Genomic DNA, 22,309 nt, shown 5'->3' on the forward strand with positions numbered 1-22,309 from the left:
AGAAAGGCTCCTCAGAGATCATGCAAGACCCCAAAAAGGAGATGCTGAGCTTTCTGTGAAATAACAGAAAGTCCCAAAGAGCTGCACTCGTGCACCAATGTGTTGGGATGACCCTGCTGCCTGATTCAGATGCAGTCCCAGAGATTAGGAGGGAAGAGCTCTCTCCCTGGTAGATCTTTCAGAGTGGCTAAAGACAAGGTCAGTTTGGGCTCTTGGGTTGATACTATGGGCCAGGTATGATGGTGATGCTGACCTTGCATGCTCATCTGGAGGCAAAATGTGATAAAAGCCAACCAAGCAGAGGAAAACTCCTTCCAGATGGCAAGACCTCAAAAGAATGCGCACCTGTCAACCACATTAGGAAAAGGTGAGGGGACAGAAAACCTGCTGCCAAAAAGTTATGAGTAAAGTGCAGAAAAAAGGAAGAGAAAATCCAGAGGAAAGCATTATGCTTCAAAGATCTGAGTGAGACTGAGTGGGATTTTTCCTGCACTGAGTCAACTGCAGTGAGAAAGGTTTAATCTCAGTTAAACTCATGCCCTAGCAAAGCAACCTCTACTTCACAAGGCTGCACACACATTTCCCCTCACTATGTAGCATTCCCTTCTTGTACAGCTCTGGCCTCCCTCTCCAAGCACAGGAGGCAAGCACACCCATGAAGCCATGGTGTACCTCACTAGCAGAGCCAGAAGTGGGAATACACAACAGAAGAGAAAAGAGAACAGAGCTGAATCAAAAAGTGTCTCTCTTGATCCATGTGACAGTATGGAGTGAGTAGATGCCACCCTTCTCATATGAGAACCAGATTTACTCCTCACCACAGCACTAGGCAAAACTACAGAAATAATCAGTGAAGTGAAAATGTTCTTCCACTCCTCAAAGAACAAGCCACAGAATCTTTCAATCCTAGGGCATATGGTGTTTTCTTTTAATTCCTTCCTGTTCTATACTTGAGAAAAAAAAAAAGTTCCCCAAATCATACCTTCTCCACTCCCACTGGTTGTGGTTTCCACACAGTTATGGCTGGGCTCCACTCTGTTTTGTGAAAATCCTTGGTTAAATGCAGTTTGTCTCCCTGCTGCCCTAAGTGTGTGGCCATTTGAATTTTTGAAACACCTATAACAGTGCCACAACCTGGGCAAGGTGATACATCCATCCACAACCTAAGCAAGTGGGAGCACAGAACTTCCAGTTCCAGAGCCAGCTCAGTTGGATGAGTGTACTCCATCATAAACAAACTTTATTAAAAGAGGTAAGAATCTAAAATTTATCAGTGCTTAACACAACAAAGACTCCTTTTGTAGAAGATGGCACAAAGACATAACATTTCTGTGAGGGATCAAATTGTTTCCTGGTGAAACTGCCTGCACTCCTTTGTTCTGGTGGACTTATTCTAATTTAGGACTGAATTTCTTACTGTGGCACACAGGAGCTAAGCTCACTGCTCAAACAGATACCTCTGAAGCTGTACATATATATTAAAGTGGTGCCTTATCTCTAAGCTTATTTCCAGAAATACTGATGGCTATGCTGCCATCTGTAACAGAGCAGTCCTTGGCCAGTGAGTCCTACTTTTTCAATATGTTACAGGAAACTGTTTCTGAGATGTCAGACACTCTCCCATATTCCTTTCCCTCATTCCTTAGGTGCTATTTGAGATGGTTTGAGAGAGTTTGAAAGAGATAAATGTTTTGTTTCCATAAGGCACTGCTGTCTCTCTGGAGAGGTGAGCTAAAGCCAAAGCCTGGTAGACTTGGACCCCATCATTTGGAATACAGATTCTATTATCTCCCCAATTTTCATATGTGATAAGGGCCTTATCAGAATCTTAAAGCTCTTCAAGACTTGTAGGTCACAAGTAAAAAACATACAATATCATGTAATACTATTATAAACATATGAGGACTAAGAATGACATCATAGCATCTGCTTTTCACTGGGATTTGATGATTTCATATTTTTTAGCATTCCCAACATGGAAAATCAAAATGAAAATGGCACTTCAATATATTTCATTAAAAATATCCAGTTTCTCCTCCAGCATCTTCAAGGATTTAATTTCTTCTTTCTTTTTATTTTCTGCATATGGAAAAGCACTCTTAAGCTTCTTTTACTTATTTAATGCTGAGTGTGATTCAATTCACTGCTGTAACATAAGTTAATTAAACTAAACAAAGGCTGCATTGTCAACACTTTCAGCAGGAACAAAGAGATGATATTTTTAAATGCAATAAAAAATGCTAATTCATAATACTATTTCTATTCTGCTTACTGTAAAATGAAATGAAGAAAACAATCAAATAGAGATAATAAACCTTAAACACTATCATTGTTACAGTGTTCTCTCTTGTTGTTTTCCTGTTTTCTTTCCTTTTGGCTTTTTTGTTTTACCCTTACCATCATGTCTGGTAACACAAAGTGACTGTGACAGCAAGCAAAACGTTTAAGCTGGAAAATTCCTTACATTTTCTACTTTCTTATTAGAAAAGCACACAGAAAAAATAAATTATGTTTCCTTGCAAGGGATGAAAAATAATTAAAACTTCAAATTAATCCTGCACCATCTATTTTTTAAATGTACATTCAGGTTAGAAACTGGTATATGGAGACTAATGAAAAGAAACAGATTCTTTCTGTGGCAGGAAAATAAATACAACTTTTTTCCCCCTCAAGAGACTGAAATCAATATCTAGAGCAGACTACTGTCAGTGTAATAACCACCCTGACTGCCAATGCACAGTGCTGCACAGCATCCTCAGGGAAGCTCCCTCAGGAAAGCCCTGCAGGGCTCTGCATCCCATTTGCTGCCCCATCCTGCACCGTCAGTGAAGCCTCTGCTGATGTAAGAGCCTGGACAGCTCCCACTGCACAAAGCCCCCACACAAACAGTGGGGCCAAAGCCCCAGAGCTCCTCCTCTGCAGCCTGCAACATGTAAGCAGAGCAAAGGGAATATTTCTCTGTCTGCTCTGGGGTGCCCTGACCCCCAGGGCAGCACTGACTTTGACCCTCACTCATGGAGAAAGTTTCCTAAACTCCAGAATAGACCAGAATCCACAAAAATGTGAAATAGGTTCTAGAGAGCAGTGTAGGTGAATCACTTGGTGGGAAATTCAGGTTTTGGGATTTTGAGTATGTTGTGGATGGAAGCAAGATGGAGGGCACAGGTGTCGTCCTGGGTTTCTTCTTCATGCTTCTTCTTCCTCCTTCTTCATGGGTTTGGGTGATGTTTTGTAATTGGGCAGAAAAGTTCCCATTGTGGGCTCTTTGGGATCAGTTATTGGGTTAAAAGGGAAAATAATCTAGGTGTCAGTTCTTAATTGGATAGTTTAGCTTTAAAAGACCTTGTAACAAGAGATTGTTGGCCATTTTGTGCCTTGCTAATGAACTCATGGTTGTGAGAGTGTTTTACTGATAAGAAATAACAAACACCTGAGTCAGAACATGAAATACCATCTCAGGTGCCTTCAATCCAGACACAGAGAAACCCACAACTGGTACCCCCACACAGGTAAGCCTCACCTGGCATAGAAATGACTTGGATATCCTTTTCTGCCACAGCTATAATTCCTTCAGGAGGGCAGAGTGCTCGATACAGACCAAAAAGCCCTTGGACCACCACAAACTCAGCACAGAGGGCTGGCAAACACAATCTGGTCACAGAATCTCCTCAGCTGGCTGATACTACAGATGAAAAGTTCACTGGAGTTTTGTGATGTTCTCAAGAAAATAAAAGCATGTAAAGAGAGGCTTCATAGGTGAGGTACCTTTTAGGCTTTCCATTGCTAATCTCTCTGCACACCTCCCAGCAGTCCCACCTACTGCTTCTCAACAGCCCACATCTCTGCATAGCCTAGAGCTTTAAATTCCCATTTGCAGCTTTCTGCTTCCACAGCTTTTCCAGCATTTCTGCAAAAAAGCCCAGTGGTGCGCTTGTCTTTTGCTTTGCCAAACATCAGTATGTGTTAGAATAGGATTTTAAAGATGTATTTAATATTTAGCATCTGAATATGCTGTAACAGCCCAAAAAATGGCATCTGATCTATTCAGTATGGGTTCTTATCAAACACCAAATGCACTGTATCTGGTTCAGGATATTTTTTCTTCTCTTTGAGCAACTGAATAAAAGAAGTTGGAGCCTTTATACTAGAAGTAGTCTAGAAGCTACAGCAATCCAAAGTAATTTTTTCTTTCCAAACAAAGTGAAATTACCTATTTAAAGATTCTAGTGAAGGCTTTTTTTTTTTTTTCCCAAAAATGTCTCATCTCTCCCACTTGAAGAATTAAAGGAGTTTGGTTAAGCAATAAAATTGCCATGAATCAGTAATAAAAATGTCAGATTTGTCCAAAAAAGATCTTTCTCAAGAATTCTTTCATTTCTCTATAGCCACAATGTCATTTTGAAATTTTTGACTGTTTGATAACAAAGTCATTATTCTGACATTATTTACGACTGTACCAATGCATATAAAAATCCTATAAATGCCTGAGACTGGAGCTGTAAAACATGAGAGCTCTTTTCCCCAGGCTTTGGAATATTTAGTTCTCTCCAAGATCACACCATAAAATTATCACTCCTGCTAAAGCAAAATGGACAAGAGAGGAATGGACAAAGTGTTGCCTACAGAGTTACAGGTTACAGCTATTCTTGTTACAAAGACTGCTGAGCAAAATTGGGCTTAGCTAGAACAGAACTTGGCAGACTTCAAACCTGAAATTTTAGGCAGACTTCAAATTCAGAGTGAACAAGCACTGATCAGAAGATTGACAAAGGAAATCACATGCACTGCAAAGGATGGAAACCTCCCCCAGCCTGCCCCTGACCTCATGGTGAAGGTGAGGGTTCTACACAGCCACTCTAATGTTGCTCACATGGAGAAACATCCCAGGTCAAGCTCAAACAATATTCCAAACTGGCACGAGGTGACAAAATATTTCAGCCCAAATAGAGACGAGAGAAAACCAGAGAAATAACAGCAATAGCTGTTCATTTTCCAGTGCTCTGAGAGAAAACCTACCCCTTCAAAGAGTCAAATGACTTCCAAGGGTGATTAGTGAGGGAAATCATCATCTTGGATGTCTCAATGAAGGGAGACAGAAAGAGAGGGGAAATAAGATGACAGAGGTGAGAGTGGGCTCAGAGGAGAAACTGGCTGCATATTCACACAAATATGGCATTTACTTCCATGTGCTGCAAATTGTGTTGTGGAATAAATGTGCTGATTAAACCTACAAATAAGTGCTGAGTGCATGGTCATTACAACACAGCAGGACCACTTCCAAGTGTACATATAAAGGCACTGCCAAAAAGGTCTGTTAAAACTGTGTACACTTACCTAGTCAGCAAATAGGTCAGTGATCACCACTTGCTCTGGTTTTTAATAAAGGGATTTGAGAATATTCCCCAATCTTATAAGAAACATAGATTTTCATTATTTTTTTGTGAACCAGAATGAGTGAATAATAGTAGTTGGAAAAAAAAATGAAAAAGGCATCTTAGCTTGCCTTTTTTCTTCAGCTGCTCCCTCTTAATATATAACTTCAAGTTGCAGTAGAAAAAAGGGAATAAATTGGCACATGTGATATTTTATTACTGATTTTGGAAAAAGCAACAGCAGGTTTTTATGAAACACACAGTGCCTCACATTGTTATATTCTTCAGGGTAATCTGGCTGGGCTCTCACTGCTGGCAATGGGAGTTAGGAGTGTGACTGCCAAGATTTTGATTTTTCATTCCTCTGGCCTCCCAGCATCCCAGAACCTTGAAAGCACCAGGATCTGGGACTCCTTGGGAATTCACACTACAGCATGACCCTGGAGCTGTGAAGTGAAATAAGCTCCACAGAAAGGACCCTGCAAGCTTTAAAAAACCCCAAAACACAGAGATGAGCTGGCAGTAAAATTTGCACAGTTAAATCAGAAGATAACCTGTGATTTGTCAGAAGTTCATGTAAACTGAGACATCTCTAAACCATCAAGAAACAGACATTTTTCCACGTAAAACCACACCATTGAAAAACTTCCTAGCACACTTCAAAGCTGCAATCAGTAACTGAGCAGAAATCCAGCTTCAGGTTGGAAAAGGGACTTTGTTGGTACTTTAGTGGCTTACACAGCTCCAGTTCTGAGGACTGAAGGGACTGCAGATAACTCCCAAGAATCTAATGCTCCCAGTGAGACAGAGAGAAGAGAGAGGCAGATACATGCTACCCTTTGCTCTGGGATGAGTTTGAAAACAAGCACAAGAAAATCTCACGTAGAACAGAAAGACCAGGTAGTTTGGAATTCAGTAGTTGCTATATTTGGCTATGCATATAGATCCAGAATGGGTCAAACCAACTAGAGATCCATGAATTTCTGTTTAACAGGACTAGCAGTCCCACATTAGCCTTTTCCCCACGTTCTTACACAAAAATACAGTATTTCATCCTATATCAAATGTACTGTGTGTGCTGCTGGAAAACTTTCAGCTGAATTACTTTAGGAGGTAGCACTCAGGTTACATAAAATAGTGTCCCTTATTAAATCTCTTTTTAATGCCAGGTAATCTCCTTCCATTAAGAGGAATCTCTCATTGGGAAATATATATTATTTTATCAGTCTGAACTTCAGCTGATTTTATTTTTCTTACCTCTTTTTGTCCAGACCCACTTCACTTTATGGCAAATTTTCAAAACCTATGTGGTAGAATTTGTTCCCATCAGAACAAGCAGCAACCAGCAAGATGAGCTATGAGGGTGCTTAAACCCATGAGAATGAAAACAAGACAAGGGAAAGGCATTCTTTCCTTCTCTGCTCCTGCTCTGCAAGAGCACCCATTTATTTTTCCTGTGCCAAAGTCAGTACCTTTGGAAGAAGCTGGACAGAATATTTATGCTGTTATCCTGCACACACACACTCAGCACACCTCCTCCTATCATGGAACTTACCAAAAGATCACTTAAATTGATGACACTAATTCTATGGACTTCAACAAGCTTTGGATCAGATGAATCCCGCACAGTATCAACACCTGAGACCCCCAGGTAGGAACAAGTTCCAAAATATTTAGCAAGAACTTTTTTACTTACTTAGTATTTAAAACTTTTAAATCAAGGGCTGGAACAGAAAAGGTGCCAAGAACAGCCCTTTTCTGACATTACCTGCTTTTCCTTAACACTGCATATTTTAACAGTAAGTAGCACAGATGTTGAAATGCAATCTCTCTTCTGAGAACTAAATGACAGTCCCTAGCTGTTGGGGACACTAAAGAAGTAAAGAGGAGAAAATACGCAAATAATGAAGGTACATTTTTTCCAATTTAGTTCTGATGATGCATAAAATACTATGTAAATAATTTCTATTTGGAGGAGATTAACATGACAGCATTGGTATTTGCAATCAGAGTGAGCCTGTATGTATAATCTGAGTTTGCAGCTGAGGTAGTGTGGTACCACTTACCCAAATTTGAACATAAGAATTCTATCAATTCTACCTTCACCATCATTAACACAGCACAAAACCAATACCATTAACACAAATGATAACGAGGAGATGTGATTAGTCTCAGCTTGGATAGGCAATTAAAATTTAAAAAAACAAAGAGGGAAATATTGTTTAGCTGTATATGAACAAAGAGGTTCTATTAACCTGGCTTTGCAGCGAAGAAAATTGTCAATATTGATAACACAGGTTTGCAATTAAGTTGGTGTCAATGTGGCTGAGAAAAGGACTTCATAATTAGGAAAACACAGTTAGTATTGACCTGAATTTTCAATAAAAATAATGTCTGCATTTTAATTTGGAACTGTAAAATTAATCCTTGGGCTCTACAAATGACCATATAATTAACTAGCAGTTACTTTAAAATGAGAGAATTATTTACATAATACATTCTTTTTTATATAACCACATGCCCTTACAAATGGTGAGATGATTGCAGGGTTCCCAGGAGCATCCAACACTTACATTTGCACATTTCCTTGCAACAGCATTCCCAAGGTTTTAAATACTTTACCCCCATAAAAAAAATTACTGCTTCAGAAGACTCTGTATTCTCACCAAATATTGGTTTCTTCATTAGAATTACTACTTTTAGTTACTCTTAATAGTTAATAGTTAAATTATTAGTTAAATTAATAGTTAAATCTCTATTAATGACCTCACAAATAACTATCATACACATTTATTTAAATACTCAGAATGCTTCTAGCAAATGTGAACATAAGGATACTTACATGGACATAAATTGGTTGTTTAATCACCATTATGGGCTTAAATGCAAAAAAACGAAAGCGAGGAGAGCATTTAAATGCCACTTTTGAACCCGAGTGTGCACTTTTTTGCACTTAGCTTCCTATTGAAATCCAAGTCCAATATATCAAAACTCCACTCAAAGATAAGACAAAAAAAGATTTTTCTTTAGGGGGAAAAAGAGCTCTTTTCTGTGCCCTTTCCATGTTTCCTCACTATAGAAAAGCATAACATGAGTCCTGCAGCATTCTCTGTCTCCATCTGCTTTATAATAGGCTCACCTCCTTCTTCTTTTCCTTCTTCCTTTTCCTCTGCACCAAGTATCAAAGGAATCTCAGCTTCTGTTGTGCCTTCTTGGTTCAACAGAGGATCTGAATAAATTTGATAAAAAGATGAACAGTAAGCTTTTCAGAATGGACATGAAAGGATTGACACCCACTAGAGACCTTACCATGAAAAACACTGGCAGAGGAAAAGGATCTTTTCCTCCACAAGTACAAATAAAAAAGCTGTCCAAGGAAATCCAAGGGGCTCTAGTTCAGAGCAAAGCCTTGAAGATGATGAACTTTCTGGGATTTAGGCACAAAATCCCACGCACTTACTCCAAACATGGATCTTCACTGAGACTCACTGCAATCCCAGAGTCCATGTCCCACCCCTTGATGTGCTGAAGGTCAGGCTGGATGTAGCTCTGAGCAACCTGGCTGAGTAGAAGGTGTACCTGCCCATAGCAGGGGGGTTGAAACTAGATGATCTTTAAGGTCCCCTCAATCCCGGACGTTCTATGATTCCATGATTCTACCTTAGCGTTTTTGCTTGTTAATCTTGCTTTTTGATCTCAAGACACAAGGAATACCTTCTATTTCCATGCAGGAATCTTGGGACTCTTCCCCAGTTTTTATCTCCTCATTTGCAGAAACATCCTGTTGTCCTGTTAACACAAGAAACAGAAAATGGTACCAGGATGGTTCTGCATGCAGGCAATGCTAAATTCATTAAAACAGAACGTGAACTTTAGACACAGCATGGTAGTTCTAAGCCAAGCACTGTTTTTTTTTTCCTAGTAAGTGAACCATGTTGAACACATTTTATATATGAAAATACCATTTAACAGTACTAAGCATTAAGTTAGTTATATAGCTGGTCAAAACTGTCCCTGCAGCACTTGGAGTTTTTCCTCCTTTGCAGCTCAGCCTTGACAGTGTTTCTCATAGGAGTTGCTGTAAAGTGCTGGCACTTGATGGTCAGCAGAAGGAACAGAAACACCCCACAGGCTTTCAGAACCACAATAACAACATGCTAACAGTGCTATGCACCCAGGATCACTATGGCTAAACCTATTTAGAGACGTGGCTTTCCCTGTAGCATCAGGGGTTACTGCCCCACAACTGGCTGACACACAACCTCTACTAGCCAACAGCATTTCCTTAAGGTGGCAGAGCCAGGCTGAAACCCACTGGGTGCTGACACTGGAAGAACTCAGGTTTCACACTGGTTCATCATGTCTGTCTTAAAAAACTTTGACTAAAAACTTTACCTTTGGCTTGATCTTGTTCGCACATCACAGGATGCACTGAATCACCCTTCTGCATGCCTTTGGAGTCTTTCAGGGAATCTGAGGGAAAAATCAAACAAAAAAATAAATCCTGAAGCAGTTTTCATGCTGGAAAAGTAGATTTGAGCTAGAGGAGCTCTTAGGTGCCAGCTTCATATTTGGCATTTTGATACACTGACAATTTTCTATCTGTTTAACTGCACTCTTATAAACTACAGAAGTGTATTTGTGGGTTCCAATTATTCAAATTGATTTCAGAATCCCTACCCTTACTGAGCAGTTTTTTGCTGGCAGTACAAACCTTAAACCAGGAGCTGGCAAAGAAGGATGCATAAGAATAATCAGCAGCACTACCAAGAATTTTATTCCTAATGAGTGGAGCGGCACAAATCTATGAGAAATAGCACAAACCACCTACTTGATAAAGAAAGTGGTTTATTATTTCTTTAGAATAACAGTTTTTCATGGTTGAATTTACAGAACTTTAAATCTTTCCAAAAACAATAAACCCCATAAATCCCTGTGCAAATCCTAGCCTCATGTCACTTGATGACAAAGCTCCCAAGATCACTATAGCCAAGAGTGCTTTTCTTTTTTGGGGCAGACTGTCAAAATGAACTGCCCAAAACAATGCTTGGGCAGTGCCACAGTGAGACTTAAATTACATTTTGGCAGAAAGTCCAACTGCTGTGCTATCTGGGGTCTTCATAAACACAGGGCATTATTTTGTTGCATCAAACAGCATTTTCTGACAACAGCCAGTTTTTGCATAGGGATGGAGAAATATATAATGCATAATTCCACTGCATTCAGGTAATACAGCAACACGGACACTTGATTTAGTGTGATTTAGTGATTTTGCTCATCCTCTTCACAGATTTCACTGGATAAAGAGCTCTCTTTGAACCTCATTAAAAACCAGTGCTGATCTAACTGGACATTGCACAAACCACAGGGATAAGCCCACTCCAGGTTGTAACAACAGCAACAGATAATCAGTGTTTGTGTTCCCATGTGAGATGCTTTCTAAAGTCCTGCTCAATGGAAAAAGTAAGTAATGATGCCAAATGATCTACAGCACTTGATAATAAATTACATTTTGACAGTGCTTTTACAGCTTAAATTCTGGAAGGTCCCTCTCAACAACATTACTGAGCAAATGTTACAATATACCCAAGGATGCCCCTGTAAAACTCTGTTCCTGAAAATGTCCAAAAGTAATCTCTGATGGATAAGTAGAAAGCTAGGTTGTTAATATCTGATCCAAATTTAATAATCTGTAGGAAAGGTATGTGCTGAAATCGTGTGGCTTTAATTAACTGCAAATAATCCCCCAAGGCAAACATTTAATTACCCGCACAGTTTCTTACTTCTTTCATGGCATGACAATAAGTTTAAAAAACCAAAGTTTGAAAGTAGAATAACTCACTGATGTACAATTTGCTAAACTTTATACTTGCTGCACTCATTTTTTGCCCTACTGCACCAGTCTTCCATACTATATTGTACAATGAGGTTCAAAGGATTATCCTTATCAGCCTGAATTGGAGCATAACTAAATTAGAATTTTATCAAATTCCAAGTTTAATCAAAAACCCAGTTGAAGGATCTCCTGGTACCAAAAAATTTTTGGTAGCAAAAAATTCTATAGGGAATTTTTCAAGCAAACTTGAAACACATTGAGGGAAATTCTGGCTTTGCTGAAGTTTTTGACAAAGCTCTCAGGATTTCAGACAAGCCAAGATCTGTACTACCTGTAACTCCATACCCTAAATTAATACATTTTTCTGTATGATATAACTGCATGCTTGTAAAAGGAATTGCATTGGTAAAGCTGGAATCTGAAGTCCTCTGCCTTGAGTGCCACGATGCTGGGGCCCAAACAAGCAGCCCTTCAAGCAGCCAGAAGTGATGGCACAAGGTGATGCTGCAGTGGATGGAGCGGTGCTAAGGGTGCCATGACCTTCCTGAAGAAGTGTCCTGAGAAGGACAGCTCAGGGGCGCAGGCACTTGTCCTTTGCTTGTCACTGTTGTGCCAAGGATGACACAGGAGCAGGCAGGAGGCAGGATTGTAGAAAGAGCAAAGGAGGCTTTATTCAAGAGAACCGCACGGTTTTTATAGAGTGAAATGATGCATTCTGTTTGACTGGCTAGTCAACAAAAGCACCTTCCTCATACATTGTCCTTGAGAAGAACAAAGAGACAAAGCAGAAAAACACCACCTGCAGATTGCTTATACTTTACAAGTTACCACATCCTTACAACTCCCTAAAAATTCTCCCAAGCCGCTGTGAGAAACGCTTCCCGTTTCTCTCTCTCTGTCCCATGGCATCCACATTTGCTCACACTGGCTAGCTGTTCAATTCTTCCAAGGGGGAAGAGATGAGAGCCTTGTATGATGTTCCAGAGAGAATAAACCTTTATTGTGACCAGGACACTCCACCAAAGATGCCAAGCACAAGAGCTCCAAGGAGGCAGGGAAAACAAGATTTTATATGGGAAAGGCAGGGGGTGGGACAAAACCCTAGATCCAATGGGATGAGGGTCCAGGGGCAGCGCAAAGGAGAAGTGTCAGAACCCAGGAAATTCCTCTGACTGCCCTGGAGGCCTCAAGCCCCTGCCCTGGGGGGCTCAGAGACCTTGGCACAGAGCCCAAGACACCTGTGACTTTGATTTTGACCCATGGAGCAAATTACTACCCTTACAGGAAGAATTACAAGTCAAGAGAGTTTAATTAGAATAATAGTTACTTTGTCACAGGGAGAAAAATAGATTTTTGGGCTTTTTAGAATGGGGATTCAGGAGGCAAGATGGAGGAATCTGGACATGTCCAGTCTTCCTCCTTCTTCTTCTTCTTGGCCTCCATCTTCTGCTGTGATGTTGGCACTTTTGGATTAGTTTAAGGTAGAAGCTCACTGTCTAACATAGGTGATAGGTATTGGGAAGTTATGGTAAATAATGTGCACGTAGTTTTTAGTATAAAAAGATAACACCACCCCAAGGTGGTCAGTGTGCCTCAACCCAACCTGCCAGACAGACCTACAGTGAGTCAGAGAAAGAATGTGTTAGATAAGAAACAATAAACAACCTTGAGAATGAGAACAGAAAAATCCTGACTCCTCCTTCGACTGCTGGGCTGGGAAAAAGAAACTTGTACGTATCTCAGAGTCACTCTGACCAGCAGAGATCCTGAGAGGGAAGAATCAATGGGGTAGAAGAAATCAACATAGGGTCACAACGGCCTCTGGGGGCTCACCCTAACCACAAAGGGCAGCAGGTTTTCCCTTTGCTGGTTCTCCAGCTCCCACAGTAAATATAGTATCACCTGTGTTGGGAGGAGGAGACACAAGAAACTCTGCCCCGTCACTCCCTTATCCCACACCCATTGCACCTTCATACTCCCAGACTGGTGCCCTTAGGGTTCACTGGTGCTTCCTTTTTTCCCAGGATGAGGAATGACTGCAACTTAATGCAAAAACCATTTGCAAAAACCAATCACTGGCACAATTACGTGCAGTGGTCAATGGATTTTAAGAATCCAATCTAAAGGATTTTAAGAAGCCTCGTGCTTGGCTGATGTATGTGCCCCGTCATGCTGCTGTTTCTCGTGCAGCATCACAGAGGGAGAGGTGTCATCACTATTCCCACCTATGGGCACAGCTGGCAGTCTGTCCCATGGGCTTCATTCTCAAGGAATTGTAATTTTGTGTTAAACTTTCATTTTTATCATAAACAGTTATCCCATTGCTCCAGTGTTGGAGGAAGCAATGTAACCGCACTGAATTCCAAATTATCCCAGGCAATCTACAATGATAAATTTTTGCAAGTTGTTTTTTGCAAAGCTTATCTCTGAAAATAACAGACAACGGACAGAAGTTACTGCCTAGTTGTAAGAGTCTCCCAGTTTTATGTCAGCAGCAGAAACCTGTCTTGATTGGTTTTACCGTGCAGATTCCGAGCACCAAAATCCTTAATGTCAAGATCATATCAAAGGTTGCTTCTTTTCAAATCCAAATATTGCACTAAATATTCAAGCCAAAATGTCCAAAGACAGATTTACTTTTAGGATTAACAGGAATAAAATAAAGTGAAGGAATAAATCCAGATTTATGAAGCAAATCTGTGCCAAGCAGAAGTGAAAGTGTAAAACCAAAGGCAGTGATCAATAAAAGTGCTGATGATACACTACATTCTGCGTGCAAGTTTTCAGTAGGGTAGTGGGATTCCTCAGGCTCAGCTGATCCTCTGTGCCCACAGCCCTTTGGAGCCTTGTGCAAGTGTGTGTGTAAGGCCAGTTTTATAGTCCTGTATGATTCCAGGGTCTGCAAGAGCTCTGGCTGTCCCTAAGGCTTTTGTTCACCTCTTACTCCCCTGATTTTGTAAAATGGCATAAAGCAACATTAGCCTTGTTCTAACATAATTAATTACCTGTTAAGTCATACCAGAGAATCCAAGGCAGGGTAGTCTTTCACAGCGAAGTATTGCTTAATTTTTTGACAATATACACACCGGGCACTATTTACTTTGGGACTGTAAAAGTTAACACTCCTCCACTCAGGACTGAAAGAACCCGTTTCTGATACCACACTGGAACACAGCTCCTAATATCACACATGCATGAACCAAACAGAAGATGTAATTGCATAAATAAGGCAAAGATAGGCCACATTTATCTACTGCACATCAGGAGCTTAAGTGCTTGTTGAAGTCTGAGCATCCCTTAGTTCCCTCAAAACTCCTTCTTGCTGGCTGGAGGGGCCGTGTCCATGTCAGGAGTGCTGGTGTCTGCTACCCTCCGTTTTATTGAAACAAGTGTCTTGTAGGACTGCATGCTTGAGTCCACCCGGGAATTAGCCCCAGTCTCTAACAATCTCTTTACAAAATATTTAGGCTTTAATAAAGCTGATCTGAATACTCTGCAAGTATATTCACGGCTCCCATCAACTGTATGTTGAATTCATCTCCAAGAAAAGCATGTAGCTTGCAGTAAAATATCAATCCTATCCTTCCTGCCAATAGTCAGGCACTATTTTGTCTAAATCCTGTACAAATCCCCAAGCTTTTCCATGCCATTCATTTTTTCTTTTGACTGTATAAGGCAACGCTGCTCAAACATGATTCTGCAAAAGCTAAGGAAGAGGGGAGATGGTAAGAACTGAATGTTAAGTGGTTTTAATGCTCTTTTAAAATTCACTTCCCCAGCTACTCTCTGTATGGCTTATTTACTGAGCAGTTTCTAATGTGCAGAACACCTGGGTCCTGTACACAGCACAGATAAATCACCATGTTTTAGGGAGCTGTAAGAAGATCAAAGAGGGAAAATGCTGGTCATTAGGAAAGAAACAGGTTCAGTACAGTTTATTTTTTAAGCATGATACTGTGAGAAATGACTGGAATATTTCCAGAGTGAAAGAAATCAAGCAGACATCTAGAATTACAGGTAATGGTGTGCATGGAAACTTCCCCATGATTAGGGTATTCTTTTGCCTCATAAACGAAGGAAAATATGTTAAAATGAAGTACTATAAAATGATGATTTATGAGAAGTTAGGAAGAGATTCTTGAGCTTTGACTTTAAAATGGTATTTTTATATCCACCAAGATTTCATTTTAATCTGTCTTTATAATAGATTAGATTTATTCGAGCCCAGGTATAAAAATGCTTGACAAACTAGACCTTTAGGTGCAACAACTCATATTTTATCAAGTTTTCAGGTAAAAGACCTAACAGTTCATCTCTGCAGGTGGGACCACCAAATACTTCTCCCACCTGTTTGTGCTTCAAGCTGACAGAAGGGCATCTCACCTTGTGTCCACCTGAGAAATTCCAGGTGCAGCTGCTATAAAAACTGTGGGCATCCTTCTCCTGACATAAGGAGCAGGATCTGTTGTACAGGGCTCTGGGAAATGAAAAAGCTGAGAAAAACATGATTGCCTTGGTTAGAGCCTGTCCAGGGGAAAGGACTGGAGGGAGGAGATGAAAGAGCAGGATCTCACGCTGGACTGATGGGAGCACAGCTGAATGGCTCCAGGTCAGCTAATATTCAAAAATAAGGAGGATTTAAATAAACCAGCTAAGTGGATTAGTGTTCACTGTTGCAGATGCCAGTACTAGAGCAGAAATACCTCTTGAGTAGTTCAGGGGCTGGACCCCATCTGGATGCACAGCTCAGGTGAGATTAAATGTGAAGAAGTGAATAACCCACATTACAAACAGCTCCCAGTGAACCTTGTGGAAGTTGTAAAGAGAAGAAGTGGCTGGTTGGATGGTGGCGCTGACATCCCTGGTTAAAAACCCCAAACCCCACAAATTAGCTTGTGTTAGCCCGTTTGCTTTCACAGGAATCCTCCTAACCAAGGGACAGAAAGATGTTATCACTTGAGTAGGCATGCAAAGCCACAGGTATGGCTGAGGGTGTTGAAACTCTTCCATTGAAAAAGATTCTTTTTCAGTTACCTATAATTGAAATTTTCCAGGCTGAAACTTTAGGTCTAATCATAGCCCAAGGGTGAAGTAAAAACATTTCATTGGTAGCTGCTGAGTGCTCAAAATCAGGTCAGTCATTTAGATGTCTTAATATGTACCTAAGAACTGATTTTAAATACCTCTTTCTGAACATATTGGCCTTTCAGTCAATCTTTTTCATGTGCTTTCCAATGACTAATTTATGTCAATTTGCTCAGCTCCCCTGCATTTGAAATGCTCTTTCAGTTTATCCCTTCTCAATAATTTCTGTCTTTAGGACATCATGATTTTTCCATACTGAGAGCTAAAGCTGGGCAAAGAGGAATTTAAACCCATTACATTTTACAGTCAGGATACTTACCAGCTTCTGGGTTGCCCAAAGAGAATTTTTAGGGCTAACCCATAGCCAAGTCATATATCTAATTCTGTTTCTGAAAACACAAGGCCTCCAGCCAACTGAATCTGACTCCAGAGAATGCAGAAAAACAGTGACTTGCTTTCAATGGCACTCCCACAGAAGCCCAGACTTTGGTGAACACCTGGAAATAATTAATCAATCACTTCTTTATTTTTAAAATTAATTAGTATATGATTTAATTTACTTGCCCTTCAAAGGAAAATTCAGTTCTTATTAAGTGCTAATGAATTATAATCAATGTATTGTGCACAGAAACTTTACACAGTAGGGATTTATGCTTCACCTGTACTAAATCCAGTTCCTTTTTACATTTTTCCTGCCAGAAAGTCTAATCATTAAATTGGGTTAAATAGTAATTGGAAGAAGGGGCAACTGAGATGAAGATGCAGAACATTCTCTGACACACAGACATGCATGTACACATCTCTCTTTAACAAAACATAAGCACAGGTTCAATCCTTCAATCCAATCTGGATTTGTTACAAACTCCAATGCTGGAGTTTGTGACCCCAGCAAAATCTTGTACAGACAGACATACCAGACTGAGTGCAGCCTGCCTGATACACCCTTTATCTGCTGCATAAACATTGATGACTTTAATCACTTTGTTCTGCCCTTACACTTCATAGAAAAAAGCATCTCTCACTTGAAATGCGCTGGATATAAAGGATCTACTTCCATATGCACAGTAATGGAGCACCCTCCAAGGTGCTGCCCAGAGATGTCAACTCTCCCCCAAGAGATCATAGTTAAGCATGCAAGACTTTAAAGGTAAAATTGCAACAGTTCTTTGCAGACAGTGGAAAGAGAAACTTGGCACAGACTGGAATAAGAGGATACCTTTAGAGTGTTGCATTGAAAATCCTGATATTCTTGAAATACAACTGTTCTCCCCCTTCCTGCAGCCTCCTCCCCCCCTTTTTTTTCTGGAGACAGATGAACACTCAAAAAATTCAGTTTGCTCAAAGGCCATGTACAAACTAGGTTTGTGTGGACTGTTTTTCCTGGACAGTATCTCTCCTATGGTAACAGAAGACATATACTTTTAGATTAATGTGAGATTTGCAGTCTCACAGGAGGTTTTCTTTTTAATCTAAGCCCCTCAAGTGTAATTCCTCCACTGCCCCCAACTCTTATAATGAAAATCCCTTTCGTGTTCCCATCCTACCTCTTTTCCTTTAAAAAAATGATAAAGAGGACTCACTTACAACAAAAATACTAGATCTTCATAGCAGCAGAGATGGATGTGCTTTGTTTTGAATACCATCACATTTTAGAGCAATAACTATATCAATGTGTTTGCTATATTTTAATCCCAGAAATATGAGAAGGAAAAAAAAAAAGCAGAAAAACTGCTAGTCAACTCTAATGGGACTCAAAATCCTTGTTTTGGTGCAGTCAAAGTGAGCTGACATTTGAAAGACCTAAATTTTCATAGCAGGACAGAATGGTTTAAACGATGCATTTTGGGAATATGCAGCTAGACTTCTTTGGTAGAAATCTTTTACAGTAATTAAGTGGAAGGACTGGGAAAACATAATTTCTTTAAATGCTTTATGTCCTGTTCATTTAGTTGAAAATAAACTAGAGAAATGAGTATGTTCCAGAACCTGGAGGTTTTAGCCTTGTTAACTCAGTGGGCAAACAATTTGAAAGCTGGAATTTGTTTCAGGAGCATCAGGTGCTTTCGGAAATACCAGGATTTTGTAAAAGTGCCATTTCTCAAGAAGCAGCACTTTTTTATAACAGTACTATTTATTTTAAAAAAACCCTAAAAAGCTGAAATTATAGAAAAATTGAAGAATCACAGAGTGGTTTGGGTTGGAAGGGATCTTGAAGGTCATTTTATTCCAACCCCCCAGCAGGGACGCCTTCCACCAGACCAGGCTGCTCAGAGCCCCATCCAACCTGGCCTTGAACACTTCCAGGGATGGGGCATCCACAGCTCCTCTGTGCAGCCTCTACCAATGCCTCACCACCCTCACAGTAAAAATCTGCAAAGCTGAAAATCTACCAATGGAAATAAGGATTAAAACCATGGCCTGGTCCATGGTGGCCTTGCTGTTCAAAGTTCTTGTTTCTATTAAAAAAACGAACAGGAAAATATGAAAACATGGTCTTAGCTTTTCTTTTTTTCATTTTCTTTTTTTTTTTTTTTAAAAAAAAACCTTGCACAGTTTTACAAATAAAATCTATGGAGGAGTGTTTGTCTCACTCCTTTTTCCCTACCAGATGCTTCCCATCTTTCTTATGAGGAGAGGTAGGACATCAAAGAGATAATGCACTTTGGATCTCTCAGGGCACTATCTCTTCTGTCAGCCTCTCAAGAGAAGAGAGGAAAACATTATATATACTCTTAATATATTATATGAAAAGTGAGACTTAGCAAACAAAGATGATTTCTTCTCTAAGAAGAGACTTCTAATGCAACAATGTAAAAACCTGGAGGGCTGACACACTGAGAAGCAGCTCAGAAGACAGGCATCTTCTTTGATAGGAACAAACACTCAGAGCAACACCAGTTTGTTGGGATCATCAGCTGACTGCAGATGGAAAAGGGAAATCCAAACCCAAAGCCTCACTGTGACCCTCACATTGTGAAACAGAGAAAATGGGGAGTCTTCCAGATACGGAATACATAAACAGGCTAAATGTCATCAAAACAAGAGAAATTAATGACAGGCAATCACCAACCATGCTGGGATTGAATCCATCACTATTTTTGCCTTCCACTAGCCTTGCCACGACTTCAATTTGTGATGTATCAAAAGCAAAAGCCAGTGCTCCAGCAAAGGTTTGTGGTTATTTTTTTTCTTTGCAGCATCAATCAATCTGTTAAAGGAGCACTTAAATCAACCTGCACAAGGCTTTGAACTCATAATCAGGTAAGTATGTAGGCTGTCCAGCATGTGGCTTTGAACAAAAGGGCAGGATCTCACACCCTGTCACACTTATCTAGAAAAATGAGAAGAGAGTCAAGTAACGATGCTGAATTAAACATTAAATCTTTTAAAATAAATAAGTTAATGGATGTTAATAATTATGTTATCTCAGTAAAATGCATGAAAATTTTCTATTAGTCTTTCTTGAAGGCCATACTGATGGATTGTATTTATTATAGATAGCATAACTCCTGTTTTGGATTACCAGTAGCAAACATTTTGTATAGCACCCAGACTTCTTCCTGATGTACCCCCACAAAAATGCTAAAAAGTGTAGACCAGCACAAGCAACTAATAGCATGATTATTACAGAAATATCAAAAACAATACAGCTGTGCACTGGTTCCAATCTGTTGGTAAACCAACAACTCCACAGGAAAAATCTCAGCTTGAAACATTTAAATTAGATAATCTCTCTTGTTTCCTAAACACCCTGTCATTTGGTTCTGTGACACTTTTAAATATTTATTACAAACTAAATTATCTGAGTGCCCAGCACAGCCTGCACAAGATAAACATTACTTTCTGCCTCTCTATTATGACTTCATCTCCTCCTGTCTCCTCCTGATGTGTTTATAGCTATTGTGTTTTTCTTTTCCCGCATCAGGAGAGCACTGAGCAGGGAGCTGATATTGCTGAGATAGATGTTCTTGCTGAACTATATGCCTGTGAATCACCCCAGTGAGCCCAATCCTTTATTTTGGATATGTCATGTATGATATTTCAGTAGTAACTCTGTAACAAGAGGACTTACAAATTTGTGGCATCTCTCCTACCAGCACAACAGTTGGTACCAAGTACTTCATTACAAAGACTTTTGAAAATGAAAATCCAAGCATTTCCCTATTTCTGAATTGTTTCACTGTGATTTTGGCTATTTCCAGACAAAGGAAAAAAACCCAGTTTCATGAAATGTCCTCTTGGGATGGGATATTTCAAAACACAATTTCCAATCTTTACCTTTATTCTCACTCAGCTCAATGTCTTCTGACGATAGGCTGGCTACAGCTGAAGGTTTTGTTTCATCTATAACAAAAGAAATGAAAGAGAAGCTATTCATTAAATAGAAAACTGATGAACCACTTTACTGAAAAAAAGTGTTAGGCCTTATTGAGACAAGATATTGGACCTGAATTTCATTTACTGGGCTTCCATCCATTCACTGCTCTTACTGATCATCTTCCCTAAGCAAGATGTAATCCAACATTCCAATACAGCCAGGTTAAATCTGTATTTCAATTTCTCATAATACAGAGAGAGGAACAGCTATTGGTTTCATGGGTACGCTGGCATCCTATTTGCTCTGAGATTCATTTTTTTCATTTAATCCATATATTTTGAGAAAAAACAATTAAGTCATTCTTAAATTGAATCATGTCCATGAATCCCACTGGAATTCAAATGACTAGATGCAAATGCTTTCCTGAAAAGAGAAGCTTTCATGAATCAGGCCTGAAATTAGAAAGTCCCTTAAAATCTGCAGCTTGGAGTTTTTTAATAGTAGAGCACACAGGTAAAACTATTGTAGTTAAGAGATACAACTGGTGCCTGAACTTAAATCAATAGTGAAAGTGAAAACATTTTATTTTCTTGCTAATTTTTATAGTTCTAAAAATCTTGATAAGCTTTCATTTTAATTCCTAGACTTTAATTTCTTTCAAAAGACTTGTTGATGATTCAGGGAAAATATTTTCCTTATATAGCCATCCAGTACTTTTAACTAGATTGAAAGAAGAGCTCAGAACCACCTGCCATGCTGTTTTTCCATGTGTTAAGCTCATGATGACAGACTGGAGGCCAGACTTTTAAAAAACCCTAAACAGGTTAAAATTTTCAGTCTTTTCAGACTACTACTGTTTTCTCCACTACAACAGTTTTCTTTATAATATATACTTTTCTTGATAATATCATGGTATTTTTCACTATAATGAGAATACAAAATCTTTATGTAATGGACGAGGTAAGAATAGAGCATCAAAATTTTGTCCTACATTTTCTTTCACAATATCCAGCAAGTAAATGATTTGTCGCACTCAGGAGAAGTTTATGCCTTTGGTTTAGATAATACAAATAAGAACTTCAACATTTGGTGGGATTGCTCCTAACAGTGGTCACTCACAGTGTTTGGAATTCTAAGCATACAACTGTGCACCTTGGGAAATCAGGTCATTTTCTACTGCCAAGAAGGGGTGAAAAAGCAGCAACCTCAAAGTTCCTGGTGATGCTTTTGTCTCTGCAGTGCATAGAGCAGAAAACAGCAGAGACTCACTAAGTGGATGTAACAATCTGGGCTAATTGTGGCCCTCCCTGTTCCTGTAAGCCAGGAGGGAAAATTGTTAAGCCAAATCATTTTTTCCCTGCAACACCATCTGCATGGTCAAGGAGCTGACTACCGGGCTACGAGTGGGCATGACATTATCTTCAGGCATGTACCTAAATCCCATCCCTAAAGTTGACATTTTCTGGATCTGGGACCTCAAATCTCTGGATCTTTTATTTGACACTCTTCATGAGAATAATGAAACATGAGTAGCAATACAAGATAGCAAAAGAATGTATATCAGGGCTCTGATAAACCAGCTCTGACAGCTCATGTTGCAACAAGTCATAACAAGCAGTTTTGAGAAAAGCACAATGCGTTTAAAACACCTACAGCAAAGTAGTAGTTTCAAGAGGCAAGTATTTCTTAATTCTCTTG

General features: G+C 39.6%; 1 protein-coding gene across 3 annotated transcripts in view; it reads right to left on the reverse strand.

Annotated features, from left to right (window-relative positions):
- The window catches only part of MACROD2 (mono-ADP ribosylhydrolase 2), an 853,439-nt gene that overhangs the window by 27,293 nt on the left and 803,837 nt on the right, over positions 1-22,309 (reverse strand). For all 3 annotated transcript variants that reach the window (XM_066546232.1, XM_066546231.1, XM_066546230.1), the window contains exons 13-16: positions 20,572-20,637; positions 9,768-9,845; positions 9,087-9,161; positions 8,512-8,601 (exon numbers count right to left, since the gene is read on the reverse strand). In XM_066546232.1, coding sequence (XP_066402329.1) covers positions 8,512-8,601; positions 9,087-9,161; positions 9,768-9,845; positions 20,572-20,637 — 309 coding nt within the window. The remainder of the gene's footprint in view (positions 1-8,511; positions 8,602-9,086; positions 9,162-9,767; positions 9,846-20,571; positions 20,638-22,309) is intronic.

Source organism: Molothrus aeneus, chromosome 3 (genome assembly GCF_037042795.1).
Source record: "Molothrus aeneus isolate 106 chromosome 3, BPBGC_Maene_1.0, whole genome shotgun sequence".
Taxonomy (NCBI): Eukaryota; Metazoa; Chordata; class Aves; order Passeriformes; family Icteridae; genus Molothrus; species Molothrus aeneus.